The sequence below is a fragment of the Mauremys reevesii genome, linkage group 6 (assembly GCF_016161935.1).
Source record: "Mauremys reevesii isolate NIE-2019 linkage group 6, ASM1616193v1, whole genome shotgun sequence".
Classification (NCBI taxonomy): domain Eukaryota; kingdom Metazoa; phylum Chordata; order Testudines; family Geoemydidae; genus Mauremys; species Mauremys reevesii.
The window spans coordinates 125,378,771-125,398,688 of NC_052628.1; the positions used below are offsets into that span (position 1 = coordinate 125,378,771).

General features: G+C 47.6%; 1 protein-coding gene across 4 annotated transcripts in view; it reads right to left on the reverse strand.

Moving 5' to 3' along the window:
- The window catches only part of TRABD2A (TraB domain containing 2A), a 117,553-nt gene that overhangs the window by 90,087 nt on the left and 7,548 nt on the right, over positions 1–19,918 (reverse strand). For 3 of the 4 annotated variants that reach the window (XM_039543474.1, XM_039543475.1, XM_039543472.1), the window contains exons 1-2: positions 18,433–18,599; positions 4,851–5,411 (exon numbers count right to left, since the gene is read on the reverse strand). In XM_039543474.1, the coding sequence (XP_039399408.1) occupies positions 4,851–5,411; positions 18,433–18,546 (675 nt within the window). In that variant the 5' untranslated portion in view covers positions 18,547–18,599. Of the gene's footprint in view, positions 1–4,850; positions 5,412–18,432; positions 18,600–19,918 lie in introns of those variants that run through there. The other variant, XM_039543473.1, reaches the window with a different exon arrangement.

Genomic DNA, 19,918 nt, shown 5'->3' on the forward strand with positions numbered 1-19,918 from the left:
GTGATGCTGAGAGGGGAGAGGAAAGCGCTTTAAAGCACTCGCTGTATGTATAACGCCACCCTCTATTGAGGGTGTCTGCCCTCCGATGGTCAAGGCAGTCAGTTTGCAGCCTTGGTGCCTCCTGCTGCGGGACACCCAACCAGCCAGGCCTTCAAACCCTGCTGTTATTCCCCACCTATGGGTGGCTAGGAAACGCTGCTCTGTGGGTGGGATTCAGTCGCAGCCACAGTGAGCCGCACCATTGTGACTTCTAGGGCTGAGTACTGCAATTCTATGCACCTAGGTAGGAGAGCAGTGATCCTAAAAAGCCCTCCCTTTGGTTCAGGACACATCAGCCACTGCCCAGCACTGCAGGCTGCCGCAAGCACTTTGCCTCTATGCTCCGCTCCTATCACTTGCGACCTTTAATTAACAGCTCACATTTGAAGTTCCAACCCCCACCTTCAGAACCGTCTGTGGAATAGGCCTAAATTACCCCAGGGACCGTGTCACCTTGTACCATCGTGTCCCCCCCCACACACACACACACACACCAGCCAGTGGCTCTGTGCATTGCCTGGGGTACTATCAATCCCAAGGCAAGGCTTGTACGTGAAGCAATCAGAGCTTTCCCACTGACTGGCCCATCAGCCTGGAACTCATCGCCAGAAGAGATCGGAATGCCCCAAATGTCAGTGCCTGCAGAGCAACGTGCCTGAGCCATGTCGTCTCTGACCGAACATTCCCATGGAGTCTCCGCTGACCCAACCCCCACAGCGGAGCCCAGCCCTGATGACAGAGAAGAAAGAGAAAATCGTATCTTGATCTGCTCCTGCAGTCTTGCTGGGAGTTGGTCAGACGACACACTGATGGGTGCTCTGTGGGAATGTAAGGGGTGGACAGAGAGACACAGATGCAATCATTGTCTCACATGTTCTGAAGACTGTTTCCACTAGGCAAGTGTTTGGTGTGCCAAGTTAATTATTAGTTTTAACCAGGAAATACAGTCCATCAGAAACTAGTTTCTTAACTGAACAAGTACAAATCCTGGCAGCTTTAGATGTGAACAGTTCAAATTTGACAAGAGCAAAATGTGCAGAGTTGGTCATTTTAAAGTCTTTCCACAGAATCCAAGCTCTCATTTAAAACAAACGAAGCGTCTAGCCCTTCTGAATGCAGAGACTGCAAATCAGTGACTGCATTCCTCTTACACTGAGGCAGAGGTGCAAACTGTCAAATTTAGTTAATAATATCTTAACTGAAGTCTAAGTATGCCAACATAAATGCAAACACTTAACCATTTCCCTGCTGAGACACCCAGATAATGTCCTGTCTTCTGTGTCTAGACATACAGGCTACGGGCTTATCTACACACCAACTGGAACCATAATAACTGAATCTGTGTCACAGACATGCACTGAAATAACTACAGGTGTAAATTAAACCAATTCAGTTACTTCAGTTCCAGTCTGCGTGCAGAGAAGCCCTACTTCCTGATGTTCCAATCACATCAAGGAGGAATTGTTGTTACAATAAATGCACCTTCAAGCCACACCCGAGGTGCGGAACACTACAACATCCCATTCCAAATAGTGTCCTGTTTAACCTGTTCTCAAGTCTCCATAGCGAAGGGGCCTCTATCAGCAGCCTTGGCAGATTATTCCACCAGCCAATTTCTCTTAAAGTCAAGACCATTCCCTTAACATCTAACCTAACCCATTCCTTCCTTAGCTTCAGGCCATGCATGGCTCCTTGAGCTAGCCTTTTCTCTGATCCTTTGTCTGAATTGCTATCTCCAAAGGTAAGTTTGCATTGTGGTCTTGTACAGCGGGAACTGACACAAGAGTTGAACTTGCCACCTTGAAAATTAAAAGCAAACGTTTTATTAATAAAATACCACTTTGGAACCAGTGGATAAAAAGCATTTTCTTGTGGCTTGGTATTGTAGATTTTGGATGGATGGATCCAAAACAAAAAAACTGACGCCCAACACTGATTTACACTTCAAAGTTTAACTGTCTGGATCCAAATCATTTCTTACCCCAACGCAGGCCCTGATTCTGCAATGACTGCAGTCTGCATCCTTACAGGGGATTGCACCAAGACCCACAAAGGGCGAACTTTTAAACAAATGCGGTTGGAAATGGCAAGAAGGGTGAAGGCAAGAAAATAAATGAGACAGACCAAGTGTGGTGACTGTTTCAGTCTTTTCACACTCCCAGAAGTTACACAGCGCTCAGAAAAAGCAAAAGGAATAAAAAAGACAGAGCACCACCGCAGGACTAAAAGCGCTATCCAGAGTACATTCAAGCCAAAAGTATCATTTCAAAGCAGGAAAGGCAGCCCAAGTTAGTAAAGAACAGACGCCTTTGGCAAATACAGTATGACAGAACCATAAAAATAACGATTAAGAGGAAGTAGGAAGAACAACCACAGCCAAAGAGCAAAACCTCTCAGAGGGTGAGGGCTAAATGATTTCTTTGCAGTTCGGGAAGGTGATGCAATGTCAGAGATCGAGGTCTCAAAGGAGAACAACCCCAGACATTCAATTACAGTTCAGCTGAGACTTCTGTGAATACTGAAGAGCATAGGACCCAGCTGCTAGAAATGTACAATTCATATCAGGAATCCCCTCATCCCTGATTCTAGGCCCAATCTGCCACTCCGAAAAGAATGTATCAGGAAGGAAGGGTATTGAAACGCTGGTGTTAACTGGATGGGAGCTGAAGGAGGATGGGGAAGGGAGCTATGGGGAGAATAGGAGGATTCGGAAGCAGCCAAACCTAGGACAAAGACCACTGGGGAGAAGGGAGATGATGTGGCGAGGGGAAGGCTGGAGGATTAGGGGAGGGAAGCTGAATTGGAGTTGGTGGGCCCTTAGCAGAAGCCCCATCAACAAGCCAGCCAGCACTGCATCATCAAAGGGTTGCTGTGCTTCCAGAGTGCCACAATAACAGTGCGGAAACATGCAGGACTAAACACAGCTCCCTCTGGCACAAGAGGCTAACCCCGTACCTGTCCTTCAGAAAGGTGCTAAGGGTGACCCAGGGAGTTATAATTACAGGGCAGTACAAACAAACAGCAACAGGGGTTATAAAACACAGACTGCACAGGAGCATCACACAATATGAACAAACTAGCAAGGCTTCTGTGTGGGTAAATCATGTCTCTCTGACCTGCCTGAATGCCATTAAAGTAATAAAAATCACCTGCAAAGAAAAAATGGGGGTGGGCCCTTATTTGCTTTTCTGTCATGTATAAAGATGTGGTGGTGGTGTGTTTCTATCTTTCTTTTTCCCCTGGAAGACTATATGGATAACTGCAGCTCTAATAGGATCATAATACCTCGGCCCCCATTCAAGTGACACATGATTAGAGGAGGCACGATTTCTAGTCGGCCTGTTAAAACCAAGATCTGTAATTAACACACAATTAACACAGCTGCCTGAACAAACAGTCAGAACAAAGCTCTTGTGCTAAAGATTTACAGTATCACTGAAGCCCAAGGGTCCAAAAATCATCAGGCCCCTCCAAAAAAAAAAAAAGTGTGAATTACACACACACACCCCTCAAGAGACTGGCTTAAAAAAACATGAGGTGGTTTTATTTTTTAAATACTATATTTCGGTTTCTTTTTCTTTGCCTTCTGGCGTCTGAATCTTCAGGGCACATTCTTGTCACATTTTCAAGCTTCTCTCTGCAACCACCAGGCTAGAAATACACTGTTTTTTGTCTAAGAAAAACTGAGGTTCTCATGGAATCACTTGATTCTAGCAGCTGGGGCTTGAAGAAATATCGTGAGATCCATGATGAAATCATGAGACTGGGTAATACTGAATGTCACACCTCTGCCCAGAGAGAACACCTACTCCGCACGGCTGGACCCTCCAAGAAAAACCTCCCACAAAACAGGAAAGGCTGTGTGTTTATGGTATGTTTGAGAAGACACGCACACAAAACAAACAAAAACACACTTTCTTTGGAGGGTTGATATACTCAGGGTGAAACCCTGGTCCCACTGAAGTCAATAGTGAAACGCCCATTGATTGCACTAGGGCCAGTCCTTCACCCCCAAACTTTTCAGCCTTCTTTGTTTACCATAAAGTGGCAAAGAAAGGGCACAAACTGATTTTACCCCATTGCAAGTCACCTTGAGCAGTGCAGTGCATACAGGAGAGACAAAGGATGCAATCAGACAGGCAAAGTCCCCTATCGTGAATTAAAAATTGCTCAGAGATTAGACTAAATGGCCAGTTCTCAGCAAGGAAGGGGTTAATAATGTGGTGCCTGCACCAAGCGATTTGAAGCCTCCTTGTGCCCAGCCCTGGACAGGGGTGTGTGGGGGGGTGGGGGAGAAGTTGCCAGGAGCCCTCACCTCCATGCTCCGAGCAGGGAAGAGACGTGAGTTTTTCCACCCACACTGGGACTAGGCTCCCTGATATGTGCAGGGAGGGGACAGGACGAGTCCCACACAGGGACCCTGGGGAGAGACGGCAAGGAGTATCACAGTAACTGCACTGGCTGGAGCACGTGCCTGCTCGGCCACTCCTTCCCCTCTACCATGGCCCCAGTTGAGGCCTGCGCCTCCTAGATCTGCGTTCACAGGTTCTCCACAGAGAGCCCCTGTATTCAAATAAAAAGAACAGGAGTACTTGTGGCACCTTAGAGACTAACAAATTTATTGTAGCATAAGCTTTTGTGGGCTTATGCTACAATAAATTTGTTAGTCTCTAAGGTGCCACAAGTACTCCTGTTCTTTTTGCGGATACAGACTAACATGGCTGCTATTCTGAAACCTGTATTCAAATATTTGTCCTTATTAGACAGCCTCAGAGTCAGTCGCTGCACATCAAACACCATTTTCCTCTTACCTGGGAAAAATTCAGCCCATTCAGTGGATGGCATTGTTCCTCCACTTTCTCCACAGCCCCGGTCTGCTTCCTCAGGCGCTCGGCTTCCTGGGCCAGGTAGAGATCCAGGACAGGGACGCCACGTGACTTAATGTCCACCTCAGTCAGAGAATTCACCATCAGCATCACCCAGACAGGTCTCTTCCGCTCCCAGTTCCCAGCAATGGCATTGAAGAGATAGTCAGCATAGAGCCCTTTGCCCCGCTGGTCCGGAGTCATCCACGAAGGCATCATGAGCTTGACATACTCCAGGTGGCGCTTGAGCCGGCGGTAGATGTCCCGGGGGAGCACGTCCTGGAGGTTCTCGCCCTGCGGCAGCAGCTGGCAGCTGGTGAGTGCAGAGATGGTGTAGGGGTCCGTGAGGTCCAGTTCAAAGTAAACAATGTGGCTGTGCTGGAAGGCCTTCTTGGAGTTCTCGGGGATGAAATCCCAGACCCGGGTGTACGGGACATGGATGGTGCCAAAAAAGTAAGATGGGGGGTCTCTCTTTATAGTCCACAGGAAAGAGTTAAGCTCGCTTTGCTGAAGGGGAGAGAAACACAGCCCAGTAAATGGCCTGCAGGCTGGAGGAGAAGGGAGGGGAGGGGGATATGGGGAGCAAATCACACAGTGAGGGAGAGGAGAGAAATACCCACGGCAAGTGACATATGCTATAAATAGTTACATTGTTTTAATAGGATCTCCCTCACGCCGGCAAGTCTGCACCCTGAATACAATGGGCCACACGACATTGCTGGCCGGTAGAGTTACTTTCGGTGCCCACAGGAATGGTCTCTCTTTAAAGGAAGGCAGTGTTGCCTAGTGGATAGAGCATGGGGACAGGGACTTAGGAGACCTGGGATCTATTCCTGGCTCTGCCCAGCTGGGGGGAGTCACTCCACCTCTCCATGCCTCAATTTCCCTGTCTGTTAAATGAAGATAATGAGACAGACCTCCTTTGCAAAGTGCTTTGAGACCCACCGATGATCAGAGCTAGGCACTATTAATAACAGGGGACCAGCAATGCTTTTGGGACCATGGTTGTTTTTTCAGCTAGTGAGACTCCTTTGGTAGTAAAATCCCCCCTATCTTACTGGGGGTGTTGTTTCTTTTTTTAAACCCTAAAACCCCATTTTCATTATTTTTTAAAAATAAAACTAGTGGCTCTGGCCTCTCCATCTCACAGAAAAACCCAAGGAACAGAGACTTCAGCCCTGCCCTTGGTGACATCACTGCCTGCAGATACCGGACAGGGAGTGGAATCGAAGTTAGCCAACCTCCATGGAAGGCACTGGCACCCCACCCATGGAGTGGGTCAAATGCAGCCATTGTTTTGGTGAAGTCAATTCGCTGCCACTATCTCCACCCTCCAACCTCTCCACCAGGAAAAGCCTGTGGTTTTAGCATCCATGGATTATTTCTGAGGCCCTCCAGGAAAAAGGAAACATGCCTGGAGACAGAAAACCTTCATCCAGGAAACAACCTGGACACAGCTTTTGGTGATGCAAATATGTTTGGTGAGGGAATGCGCTTGCCAAGCTTCACATCTTTGGAGAGCCTCTGAGTCAGCATGTGACATGAAAACAGGCAGGTGGAAACAGACTCGGCGAATAGTTTGGAAACAGGCTGCACAGGTGGCCGATGCCCATTCCCGACCCCGCGGCGTAACCTACCTCACTCAACACAGCTTTGGGAGGAAAAGGCCATTCCTTCAGAAGACAAAAGAGGAAGCTAGAATGCTGCTTGAGAGCCAGACCTGGCCCACCGTTCCAAGCAATGTTTTTTTGAAATAGAGAAAAACGTTTATATTTCTTTTTAAAAAATGTTGTTTTCAAATGCCTTTAAAGTCCTAACTGCACAGCTTTGTTACTTTAGTAGCAACAAACCTTAGAACTAGTTCTGAAAACCTCCTGCCCTGTGGTGGCTCAGATTTCAGCGTCTGGCTCTCAGACTTCACTGTTTGTTTGAATAGAGAATGATTTAAAAGTGTTCCCCTGAAACTGACCATAACATCTCAAAGAATCCTAGAGGGTAATGTTGTATCAAGCCTTTGAGTGGTCTATGGCATGACAGTAAATATATATGGAGTCACCACCTCTTCAGCGGCTTCACTGGAAGGAGCTATGCCAGTTCACACCAGCTGATGAGCGGGCCCAGGTAATCTACAATCAGAGTACACAATGGGGTCCGCCCCGCTGTAAGAGGCACTCTGCAGGCAGAGTTGCTGCTCCGGATTGCCCACAAGCAGGGAAGCACAAAACATCTGGAATCTCCACCCCATCCCTGCCCGGCAGGAAGATCTGGCTATCGAATGTCTGGCTCCAACAGGGGCATCCAGACACTCAGTTCAAACATACGGTCAGCTTTCAGCCAAAAGATTGCCCCAGAGCTGGGGTTAGATTGAAGTGTGCTTGGATGTTGAGCTTAGATGCCTTGCTCTGGCTGGTAAATGCAGAACAGGCTCCTTCGAAGACTTATTGGAAACACATTGCCTATGCATTTCTAGTGGAAAGCTAGGGCCAGAAGGGTTAATCTGAAAGATAATTCCACAGTGGCTCATCCCAGACAATGTTTTCTGAGAGTGTTCGCTATCAGACACAGCTCCAGATCACAGCACTCCTCAGCCGAAAACTCCAGCAAGTCCACTTTACAGTCACCCAGAGGCCAGGTCTCCAAATCGAGTGAGGACTGCAGCGTTCTGAGGCAAAGTTCCATGCCTGCAGAAGAAGTGAAAGGTGCATCCCACAGCTGGCATGGCACATTGGAATATGTTACTGACACACATGCCACAAAACCCACTCTATCGCTGAATTAGCATTTTCTGGCATGTTGGGATTTCTCCAATTTCTCTATCCTTGACTCCCTCGTCCTGCAGGAAGCTAAACAAGAGCAAAAGGGTCCTGCTGGCCTGAAGGAAGAAGCTAGAAAAATACAATAGACCATGCACTGCTAGATGGGGAAAAGAGGAAGGGACAGGGCAGGAACATGAAAAGAACGTGAGGAAGTGACTATGGAAAAAGAAAGTGGAAAAGAGCATGAATGAGGAAAAAGCAAACAGAGAAAGTAGAGTGGGGAGGATGGTTTCATAAAGATGGGAGAGTTGATGTTGGTCCTGCTTTGAGCAGGGGGTGGGACTAGATACCTCCTGAGGTCTCTTCCAACCCTGAGATTCTATCATTCTATGAGAGGTTTGACATAGGGAAGGGACAGAAATATGTAAAGTAATAACTAACATGGAGCAAAGCCCAATTTAGCACTTGTCCTGACTTTAGTAGGCACATGTCCATGACCCCTTCCTGAATAGGGACGTTTTTCTGAATCCATGTGCTTAAGGTCCAACGATTTTAATGGAATTTAAGCACAGGCTTTAAATTAAGCATGTGGGTTAGTGCTTTGCTGAATCAGGATGGTTTGATGAATCGAGACCTAAGTGAGATAAGTGCCGTGAATAGAAAGGGGAGGAGAGAGAAGATAAACGTAACACTAACCGCAATTAAACAGAGAAAACAAAACAGACAAATAAAGAGAAAGACAGCAAAGCTGGAGGAAAAGCTGCGCCAGGAGACAGAAAGGAACTAAGAACACTAGTAAGGGAGGTCATTTTAAAATGAATCTGAGGGAAGTCTGATGGCACAAGCACTGGATTTTCCTTTACACTAAGTCCCCTCTAATGTAATTTACACCCATTGTAAGGTCTCTCTGTGTTTCCAGAGCAGGCTTTAGTACGAGGAGAATCTAGCCCCAAGTGTTTAAATATCTGGAGAGAGAACTGTGTAGAAGTAAGCCTGGAAGACCAACAAGGAGATTTTCAAACTTCCACTCTCTTTGCATGGAGACAGGCACTTAACTGCTATCGGTGCCTTAGAAAATCTCCTCCTTCCCCCAAATGGTTATGGGAGACCTTCCTGGGCAAGGGACTGTGGCTCTGTATCAGGGGAGGTTTGGTTTGGAATAAGTGTTGACTGGGTGTTTGCTGCACTGCTGATGCTTCATTTTGATTTATTTTATTTTTGACTTAATGAGAATCCACTCATCCAGGATGTGAAATCTTTACAAATGGGCTACTCACCTGTGGTAAGGAAAGAGGCTTTCCCCAGGCAGAGCGTCATCAACTTCTGCAGTCTTAACCTTCATTCAGAATAGGATGCTCAGGGTGCAACTTGCCCGAGCGCTCAATGTTGACTTAACCCTTCGCCCGCTGAAGTCTATCAGAGTTTTTACCGTTGACTTCAGAGGCAGGGAGATTTTCCAAAGCACACACCATGGGCCTAAACTTTCGAGGGCAAGATTTTTTTTTTCCTAAATGGGTGCCTACATTTAGGCATCAAATACATGGACTTATTTTCCAAAGCGCAGAAAACCCAGCCACTCCCATGAAAATCAATGTGATTTTCAAGTTGACGAGATCTCTTTAAAGAGTGGAAGATCCTTTGATTCACCAGCATTTTAATTTTATAGGTGACTAAACCAGTTATTAGTTAATAGGGAAAATGCAAGGGAGACGTTTATGTGGCAAGAAAACAAATGGAGACAAATGGAAGCCAGAGAGGAGGAGTGACAAGTGGTGTCACTTACTAGCCGCAAGCAAACAAAATGACAGGAGAGCAGCCCTAGCTATGGATGGGGTTGAAAGGGCATCCTTTGCTTTAAACAGGTCTGATCTTGTATGTGACAGGCAATGCACAGGAGGAGCCATAGCTAAAAGGAATCTTAGGGAAAGAGTTGCCCCTGGCTAGTTTAAAATTTCATTGGCTCAACTGATTTACCGAAGAAAAGCTGCTGGAAGGCTAAAGCCAACGTGCAGAGAGCCGAGCTTTATCTGGCTGGAACATAAAGGGTGACAGTGAGCTTCAGCCAGGATCATAAACAAACTCACCAGAAACATAATTGCCATAATACTCACATACTCTGGGAGTCCAGTGGCCTTTAGAAAGCAATCAGATAGATACTGAAAGTACATTATTGTTATTATTCAAGAATTATTTTGCGGTAGCATCTACAGGCCAAACAGATCAGGGTCCCCACCATGCTAGGTTCTGTACAGACATAGAGCGAATGACAATCTCTGCCCCAAAGAGCTTGCAGTCTGTAAGTACCGTGTACTGTGTTGGAGAAGCCAGCCCTGGTTACGCACTCAACAATGGCTCTCACCTAGTCTCAGATGAGCTCTCCGTGCCTAAAGAGTACTTGGATGTTATTACAGACATTTCTGTGTGCTAAACAGCAGCAAGAGTTATTACTAATGAGGGCAGGCTGGGCCTCCGCACTTCTCTCTGAAAATTATTATGGGATCTTTAATTCCCACAGGAACAGGCATTAGCCATGGGCAGAATGGGCTCCATTTACCATCTCTTTGGAAGGAGGCACATTTGGCGGGAAAGCACACCCTTAGTACTGCACGGCAGAGTCCGTTCTGGACAGGAGCCCAACACTTGAACATAATCAATCCCGTTGGCCAAAGCAGAGTTGTAGAAGTAGCTGCAGGAAGTTGCATCTTCTGCCAGAAGGTGATGCTGGCGTTCAAAGCATTTGACACCTCCACTCTCCTAGGAAAGCAGGTGTTATTACTTATGCCCATTTCCCCAGCAGCCTCCCCTTTTCCAGACACTGAAGGTGTTCAGGGGAGGTTGGGCAGCTCACCAAAGGGGCTACCTCTGGAGTTCTCTTATGTTTCTTCCACCCACTCTTCCCGCCCCCAAATCTACAGCTTTGTTATAGGCCTCTGATTAGTAGGTGTCCAGTAAGTAGGGACAGTTTCTTAATTGTGCCAGAGCGCTACTCAGCACTGACTGAGAGAACGAGGTGGCAGTGATGTGAGAGGAAGGAGGGACTAGTGGTTAAAGCACTAGCCTGAGATGGGGGAGAGCTTGGCTCAGTTCCCTGCTGTGCCACAGGTGTCCTCTGTGACCTTGGGCACGTCACTTAGTCCCCATGCACCTCAGCTCCCCATCTGTACAATGGGGATAACAGCCCTGGCTTGCGCCCCAGAGATGCTGAGAGAGTAAATACATTACAGAGCTTGAGATGCTCAGATACTAGGATACTGAAAGCCACCCAAGCACCCGAGATGGCATTCTGCATTGGCCTGATTCTACTACCCTGGACTTGGAGGAGAAAACAGCCAGGCCGAGTGCCTTTGAAAACTCCACCCTGTGCGTATCACGCACTGATCCTAACTTGCCCTTGTGCAGCTCTTCTATTGTTAGGTATTTTTTCCATGTCATTTAGAGATAAAAGTAAGCAAACATCCCCCCTTCCTCCCCACCCCCCCTCAAAGGGGAGCAGTTCGACAAAGTGCTAAGTGGCCGTGAGATAACACAGGAACAGTGGTGACGCTTGCTCACCCTCCCAGGGCTATGCAATAGTTGGCAGCCTCTCTCTCTCACTTCATTTCAAGAGCATTTAGTAGATAAAGCCACTGGGTCTGATTCCACTAAGGTCATTTTACAGTGCTCCAGCAGCAGAAAGGGGCCTGAAAGTGGGCATTACACTTTACGGCCCTTTGACACTGCCAGAGAGATGCAAAGAGGGCCATGTAACTCCAATTTCAATGACTTATTCCTTATTTACACCAGCGAAAGAGGAAAATCAGACACTCAGGATCCAGAGAGGGATCACGCCACCCTCAAGTTTAGGCACCAGTCACTTTATTATGTATATTGTGACCATGCCTAGATGCCAGAAGGAGGAGAGGAAGGATGGTCCAGTGGTCAGGACACAAGCCTAGGATTTGGGAGACCTCGGTTGCTCGGTTTGCAGGCTGCCTCAGTTTCCCTCAGTAAAATGGGCATAGTAGCACTACCCTGCCTCAGAGCGTTGTTGTGCGGATACTTTAAAGACTGTGAGGTGCTTGAATACGACAGTGATGAGGGCCAGATAAAGATCATAGCTAGATAGGCCCCAGCAGAGATCAGACCCCTACTCTCATAGGCACTGCACACACATATTGTGGGAGATAATATGTCCCTACCGCAAAGAGCCCATAAAGACAAAAAAGAGTTTGAGGGAAATGGGGAGGCAAAGTGACTTGCTTAAGGCCAAATCATAGTCGCTAGCAACACTAGGAACAGAATCCTGTGCCCTCACCACTAGGCCAAGCTGTCTCCCCAAATTAGCTGATCCAGTTACCTTTAGATAATTTTACAACTCTGTGTGCACCTTGACTTCCTTTTATTTTTTTTTAGCAGAGCAGAGGTGCCAAATGCTCTTGCAAAGGGGTGTTTCCAGTAGCCTTTTCATGGATTTATTTTTGAGACACCATGAAATAGCTTGAATCTGGGGACTGGTCTATTTTAAACTGACAGCGAAAGGTTTTGCTGCAATTGCCGGCTTGCTTGTCCAGGAGGACACAAGCAGCATTGACGGGACCGTAACAGGACATAACTTTCAGTCCCCAACTATACACCTCCTACTTCATTTGTCAGTTGACATAGATCGTTTCATGTGCTGACAAAGATCCGTTGGTAGATCAGAGCTAAAACCTGCCAAACAGGAAGGTTTATATGACATCTGCACAAAGTATTTTACTGTAACACATCTATCAGGGATACTGTAATTTCCCTCCCCAACAGTTATTTCAAAACCATCGGACCCTTGTATTGGTTGCAGTAAAACACTACAAAGATACAGAAAATGAATAATGCAGCTAAGCAATAGGAAGAAACACAGATCTCCAGTGGAATTACACTGGGCACCTGGTTACCAGAAAGTGAGTGACAAACGAGCGAGAACATAGAAAATCAACAAGGAAAGGACTCTTCACTGGCGGTGTGGTGCAGTGGGTACAGAACTGAACTGGGGATCAAGAGTACTGAGTTCTAGTCACAGCTCTGTTTGTGACCTGCTGTGTGACCTTTGGCAAGCCACGTCGCCTCTGTTCTTTCCTCCCACTCTGTGTCTGTCTTGCATATTTAGTCTGTACATTCTTCAGGGCAGGGAATGTCACTATGTGAACATACAGTGGCTCCCATCTCATTTAGGGCCTCTATCACTGTAATAATTCAGACCCAGAAATAGAACCCAGGTCATCTGCGTCACAGTCCAGTGGCCAATCTGCTGCACCACACGGCCTCTTTGAATTTACTACCATAGTCTTGCTCTTTTTTTAAGTACTGTAATACAAAAGTAGGAATACATCCCTCAAATGGCCCCAAAATCTTACTCTGCATGTGCTTTTTGCACTCCTTCTATCTCCTCTGTCTCCTGCTTATCTCCTTCAGTGTCCCATCTTGTCCCGTTCCACTTAGCTTGTAGCTATTTAGTTGGGGATTGGTCCTGCTTTGAGCAGGGGGTTGGACTAGATGATCTCCTGAGGTCCCCTCCAACCCTGATATTCTATGATTCTATTCAAAGCAGGGACTGTGGCCCTGATCCTCAAAGATATTTAGGTGCCTAATGACTTTTGAGGATCGAGGCCTATGTCTTTATACAGTGAGTGGAGTGCCCCATGCACCTATATGCAAGTGTTAAATACATTATTAATAATATTCTCTTCATTTCCCCCCTTTAAATTATTGACATACTTAATATCCTAAATCTAGTTTAATGGAGTTTGCCTGGGGAAAAGGACTGCATTGCATACAACTATTAAAATAATCCAAATTCAGTATCTTTTTCGCCAGAGAGAAAAAATAAAAATCAGTTTTCAAACTAAAAGCCAGAATTGACAGCAGACAGATGAGAGAACATAAAGGGACGAACTGTGTATACTCTTTTGAAGCAAATATAATGGGGAAAAGTTAGCCATTTAGATTAATTGGCCCATTTATCATGAACAATGCTCCATACACTAGTAAACAGTTACAACTGCTAAGCCCTGGGTGCTGGCATTAAACACATAAACGTGCATCAACATTTAGCAAAATACACTACCAGATCAAAAGAGTTCCTTCGTGAATGGGGAAAACCTTAAATGTTCACAAAAGACACTCTTGCAAATTAATTCTTTTAAAAGCGTTTTTCCCCCAGGAAAACATAGAATGGTTTCTACTGTGCCAAAAATGCAGGATTTGGGGAGAATTATTGGCTGCAGTTTTAGCTCTAACATGGAGCTTTGACAAGAAAGCTCTCTGAAGAATTATTTCAGAGTGGTAACTGTGTTAGTCTTCCACAGGGACTCCTCCTTGTTTTTTTGAAGAATTATTGTTTGCCAATTCCGTAAAATAGCAACTTATCTCTTTCAGACACTGAATACACACGCTTGCATCAGGATGGAAGGTTTGGGAGTCACAGAGGAAGGCAAGTGTAAAAGCAATTTAGGGAGGTAAGAAAAAGCACATCCCATAATTTGAAGAACTGGAATTTAAAAAAAACCTTTATCCTCTTCAGGCACAATGGGGAATGGTTGTTTTTTTTTTTAGTTTTTTTTTAAAAAACAAGGAGAGATGGAGTTAGAAGTATTCATGTGGCATTTCAAGAGCGTGTTTCCTTTATACACAACACCCCTTTGAAAATAGCTGGATACTCCTATTTATACGACCTGAAAATAAAATCTATCATTGAATAGTGTCATTTCTCCCACTGTCCTAATGACCTGAGGAAGCAGACTGCCAATATGGAAAACTACAGGCGGTCTCACATTTTAATGGCATAGTAATCAGGAGATAATGAGACATCATTAACACATTTCACCTCAGGTTTTCTTGACAAAGGGTAAAAGTCTTGTTGCATCAACTGCTAGTGAAAACATGTTGTTTTCAACCGGAGGTTTGCAGTTTTCCATAAATACAATTTTTTCTGCCAAAGTTTACAGATGCCCCAAAACTTTTGTGTTTTGTTTTTTAAAGTCCTTGCTACAAATTCACACAAGCCCATGGCTTCTACACCCCATGCTCTGAAGGGAGCCAAGCCCGGTCTGGCACCTGCTTTCCAGACATGACCCAGTTTTATGAGGGTGCCACCAGTGATTACACTGAAATCTGGTTTACATCCTGGCTCCAGTAATAAATTGACTGGCTGGCTGGCAAACCGCCTTCCACCTTGGCAGGGGTTGAGCACCGTCTGTGCTAGGCCCACTCTGGCATCTACAATAAGCTGCCTGTAGCGTGACACACAGTCAAGTCTATAAAAAGAACAGGAGTACTTGTGTCACCTTAGAGACTAACAAATTATTTGAGCATAAGCTTTCGTGGGCTACAGCCCACTTCATTGAATGCATAGAAAGGAACATACAGTGAGGAGATATATATACATACAGAGAACATAAAAAGGTGGGAGTTGTCCTACCAACTCTAAGAGGTCAAGTCTACGGTGCTCCAAAGCCCCGATTCCTGATTGATTCCAACAGGGAAAGCCCGACTCTACTGCTGCCTGGTGTATGGACAGTTCAGTAGGAGGCAGCAGGACCCAGGATGAGACAGGTGGGCTGCAGGTAGGCATCCCTACGGCCAGTGTGTGGGAGAGAAGCTCACAGCAATAAAAAGATATCCCTGTCCTTCTCCCAGCTACCAAACCTTCACACAGCTCCTGATGACAAGGGTCTCCAACCTGACCCCACTGGTCAGCTGCTACAGCCTCCCACAGGACCCCTAAATCATTGTAAAACCAAGGGTGTATTGTGCACAGAGATGAGCCGATTGTGGCTCTGTCACCTCCCTAATTATAGGAGCCCTGCACGTCGATGGATCTTAGCTCCTTTCAGGTCTGCTCTACACTATGAAATGTGCTGTGTCTGAACATGGTTGGCTGCAATCATGTTAGTTAACGCAGGCCTGAACGTTAGGAGTGAGCGTGGATGGGCAAACCATGTTGAGCATCTTCTCAGGTACATGAGAACAGGTCAGGTTGCCTCTAAGCAACACACTGCAGCACTTCTTAATGAACTAGAGAAAGAATGGCTAAGGGTTCCGAAAGTGACCAGTGATTTTGGGTGCTTTAATTTTTTGGATGCCGAACTTGAGACACCTTAAAAGCATCTGATTTTCGGAGGTTGGGTACTCAGCACTTTCTGAAAGTCAGGCCCCTTTGAAGTGTTTCAAATTGGTCACCCAAAAACGGAGGCTTCCAAAAATCACTAGTTATTTCTGAAAATCTTGGCCTTATCCTTTTGTTCATCATGTTTTGTCCTCATCCTCACTTGCTGCTTAATCATGCTCAACATGAGTCAGCTAATACCATTGGGAACAATCATGTTCAGACAGTCAAATTCAATCGTGTAGAGACGGCCTCAAACAGGTCAGTAATAACAAAAGTTTATGCCGCTAGCTCGCTAATTAGTATGGCTGTCAACCGTTCAGCTTGGGGCTTGAGCGATACGCCAAAAGTCTATCCTCATAAAAAATAAAAACTAACAGAAACACAACCAGGTAGCAATTCTGGCAAACAGCGTGCCACAGTAACGGACCGCCTTGGCAGAAGCGACAAGTCTTGGCAAAAGCCAGCAGGAAGCCACGACACTGAGAAGTTCTTTACTAAAGGTAAAACAAGCTATAAAAGTAGATTCAGATTCAGGTGGTGCCTGGAGCATAGGCATAGTCTGACTTCTATATCTGGGAGGTGGGGGCAGCTCCAGTTAAGCCAACAGGGTTGTGCATGGGGGGGAAAGGGGGCAAATTCCATGCCTTCCCAAGACTTGCACTTTTTTGGGGGGGCGGGTCAATGCTCCCCCTCCACGGCCCAGCCCAAAACTACACCCACAGCTTGGAGCTAAGCTGCATTGTAGGACACTAATAACTCCAGACAAGAAGAAGAGCTCTGTGGAGCTTGAAAGCTTGTCTCCCTCACCAACAGAAGTTGGTCCAATAAAGGATACTACCTCACCTATCTTGTCTCTCTTATACCCTGAGACCAGCACAGCTACAACAACACTGCAAACAACTCGTAACTCCCATCTGTTTCCCAGGAGTGACTTGCCTCCTGAAGCAGAACAGTCCCATTTCTCCCAAGTCTGTGCTCACCCTTTTCTTGTGCCCGACTCGTGTGCGCCAACAAGCACTGTGGATGTGAAGTTTGGGATTTGTGCATGCCCATTCCTAGGGGCACGTCCCTGATTTGCACACACAGCAGGCACTGCACATGTGGGGCACATACCCTTGCAGAAAGCTGGGCCACTCTGTGGGTTGGAGCAAGTCACTTTAATCTCTCTCATTCTCCCCATCCATAAAATGGGCATAATATTCCATAGCTACCTCCCCAGAGTATGGATTCATTAGTTAATGTTTGCACAGGTCTTTGACCATGTAACACACTAAATCAGTGCCAAGTTGTACTATTAGTTTGTCTCCAGGCAACCATCCTAGCAAGGCTTAGCTATAGGGTGGCAGGCACAGATTGAGGTCATCCTTCATTAATTAAACTAAAAGGTGTATTATGTCCATTACCATCAATTCTCTGTTTGCACATGATGCTCACAGTGGGCATTTAATCCTTCTGTGCTCTGATTTCACCTTCTTCTATATTAGGAGCTGCTCCAGCCAGAACTCTTTCTGAGCGCTAAGAAAAAACTGCTGGTGGCTACTTTATGAAAAACTGGCTTTAGTTACACATTTCTTGCAGCAGTTCTTATTAAAAGAGAGCACCACCACAGGATTTCCATGAGGGAATAATACATTATGGGTACCTTAATAAAACTTGGTATGCCACGCCTAAGAGGACTGGAAACAGACAAAAGAACAAGTCTTCTGTAAATTTTCCGTACTGTCAAAGACTCTATGGAAAACTGAATCACAGGGGTATTTAAAAAACCAGTCAGATATTCTCAAGCAATAAATGTGAGGAGCGAGGTTTTACTCTTTGCTCGGATCTATGTTCTGTTACCACTTTCAAGTTAAAAGGTTCCAGGGGTCATCCACAGAGCAGGCTTAGGACAGTTTTCAGCATGTTTACACTTGGCTCTGCTAATGAACCGATTTGCCTGCCTGCCTTTTGCACACTTTCATTCCAACTTTAAAAGTCCGGCACCGTCTATGGACCTAGCTAGTTGCATGTGCAGGATTTCACAAAAAGGGCTTAAGTGGAGATTGAACTAGACAGTTTAATTCAAACCATTTTGTGCGGAGAGAGCAAACGCTGGTGGCGTTACCAGGATCAGGAGCTAGAACTAACAGGGTCCCGTTTGGAGAAGGCTTCTGAGCGCTGGCGGGCTGCGGGGGGTGCTGGAACTGGAGTGACGGGGAAGGACTCGGAGCTGGATCGAGGCGAGGACCCGCGCCAACAGCAGGCTGGCGCTCCTCAATCCGCCTTGTCTCGTTACGGGCTCTGGAAATCCCATCCCTTCGCTATTTACACCTCATCCTTCGAGCCAGCCGGGCCCGGCTCCTTTCCCCCTCCCCGGTCTCCGGAGGGATGTTCGCCCTGCCCCGGCGGGTCTCGGAGCACCAGAGAAGGGGCAGGGGGGACCCCACGGATCCCCGAAGGCAGGGCAGGGAAAGCGGGGGGAGAGGGGGCAGCCGGGACGTCCCTTCTCGCTGCGCTGGGCGCGGGCAAAGCCCCGAACCGCGTCCCACAAACCGAGCGGAGCAGGCGGCTCCCGTGGGGAGCAGGGCGGGGCCCCGCCGCGCCTGGAATCGCCCAGCCGGGCAGCCCTGCCCTTGCCCCGGGACGGCGCCGCGCCGCGCCGGGCACTTACTTTGCGGTGGAGCTCGCAGCTGGCGGCAGGGTCCCCGCCGGAGGGGCTCGGGCGGGCCAGCAGCAGCAGCAGGAGGCAGCTCTGCACCAGGCAAGCCCCGGCGAGCTGCACCATCGTCGCTCCGAGCCCGGGGACTGGCGAGCCGCGAGCGGTGGCCGGAGGGGAGCGGAGTCACCCCCGCGCCGAGCCGCCCAGCCCCTGCCCCCTCCCCTTAAAGGGTCCCCGTGCCGCGCGGGCGGGGGGGCTCGCCATGCCGGGGGGGGGGGAGCGGGGCTCTGCAGCCGCGGGGAGCCCTCCGAGGGGCCCGGCCGCTCCGCTCCGCTCCTCCCCCGCAGGAGGCCGGGCGCCGCTCTGTAGTTCCTGCCGCAGCCCCTGGATGGAGGCACGAAGTCACCCGCTCCGTGCGACTGGCCGCAGGAGGTGCCTAACCCTACACTCCCCCCACGCCCCCAGCCCTGCCCCTGGCCGGCAGCTTTCGGAGCAGCCCGCTCCCCGGGGGCTGCCCCGGGCCGGGGGGGCCGAGCGCCCCCTCGCTCTCCTCTGGCCTGTCCTCCGGCGAGGGGGGGAGGCCAGGCACTTCCTCTCCGCTGGAGGGGTCAGGCTCAGGCAGCAGTAATAATAGTGCAGGAGAGAGAGGGAAAGTCAGTCCGCAGGTTTTACTGCAAGCCAGAGCCCCTCACCCCGCAGTTTCTGCAGCAAGCCCAGCACTTCTGTCCGAGCTACAGCTTCTCAGCAGGTCTTTTCGCTCTAGGGCCAGTAAATCAAACTCAAACGCCAGGAAGGGGAATGACAAGGGAGGATGGGGGGGGGGGGGCGGATAAAAACATATGGAAGCGAAAGCAGCGACAAGTTGGTTTGGATTTGATTTCAGTTGACACATGCTGCAAAATCTAACGCGTGTGCTTAATTTTATAGACCATCTGTCCATGCAGGGCTGGGACCTAAACACTAAAATAAATTACACCTGACCTGAGCTACAGGTGGGAGTTAGAAGAGTTATAGTTAAAAGTAGCAACGAGTCCTGTGGCACCTTATAGACTAACAGACGTATATAGTTAAAAGTTCAATTCATTTGCAAAGAACTTTCAGAGTTATTCAAACCAAAACGTAAAGTGCAAATACAGGACACGCACTAGAAGGGTTTAACTCTCCCTGTGTTAGGCAGCACTGGACAGGGGCTGGGAAAACAGGGTGCAATAAGATTGACTCTTTTTGCAAAATTGGCAGTAGTCTTGCAGAGGATGGGAGTGACACTGCTCCAAAGCTGTGTGTGGTGGCTGCATTAGATGGGCAAGAGAGAGAAACTCAATGCATAAAGGTCCTTGTGGTGCATTAGTCATATGCAGTATAAATGCAAAGAATTAGGATAAAAATAAACGTAATGGTGGGACTTCAAGAGTTGCCAGCGCAACAGAGAGAAAAAAGGATCCAAGCCACACTTTTAATCTGACAACAGCAAGGAAATTACAAATTAAAGCTGCTCCCA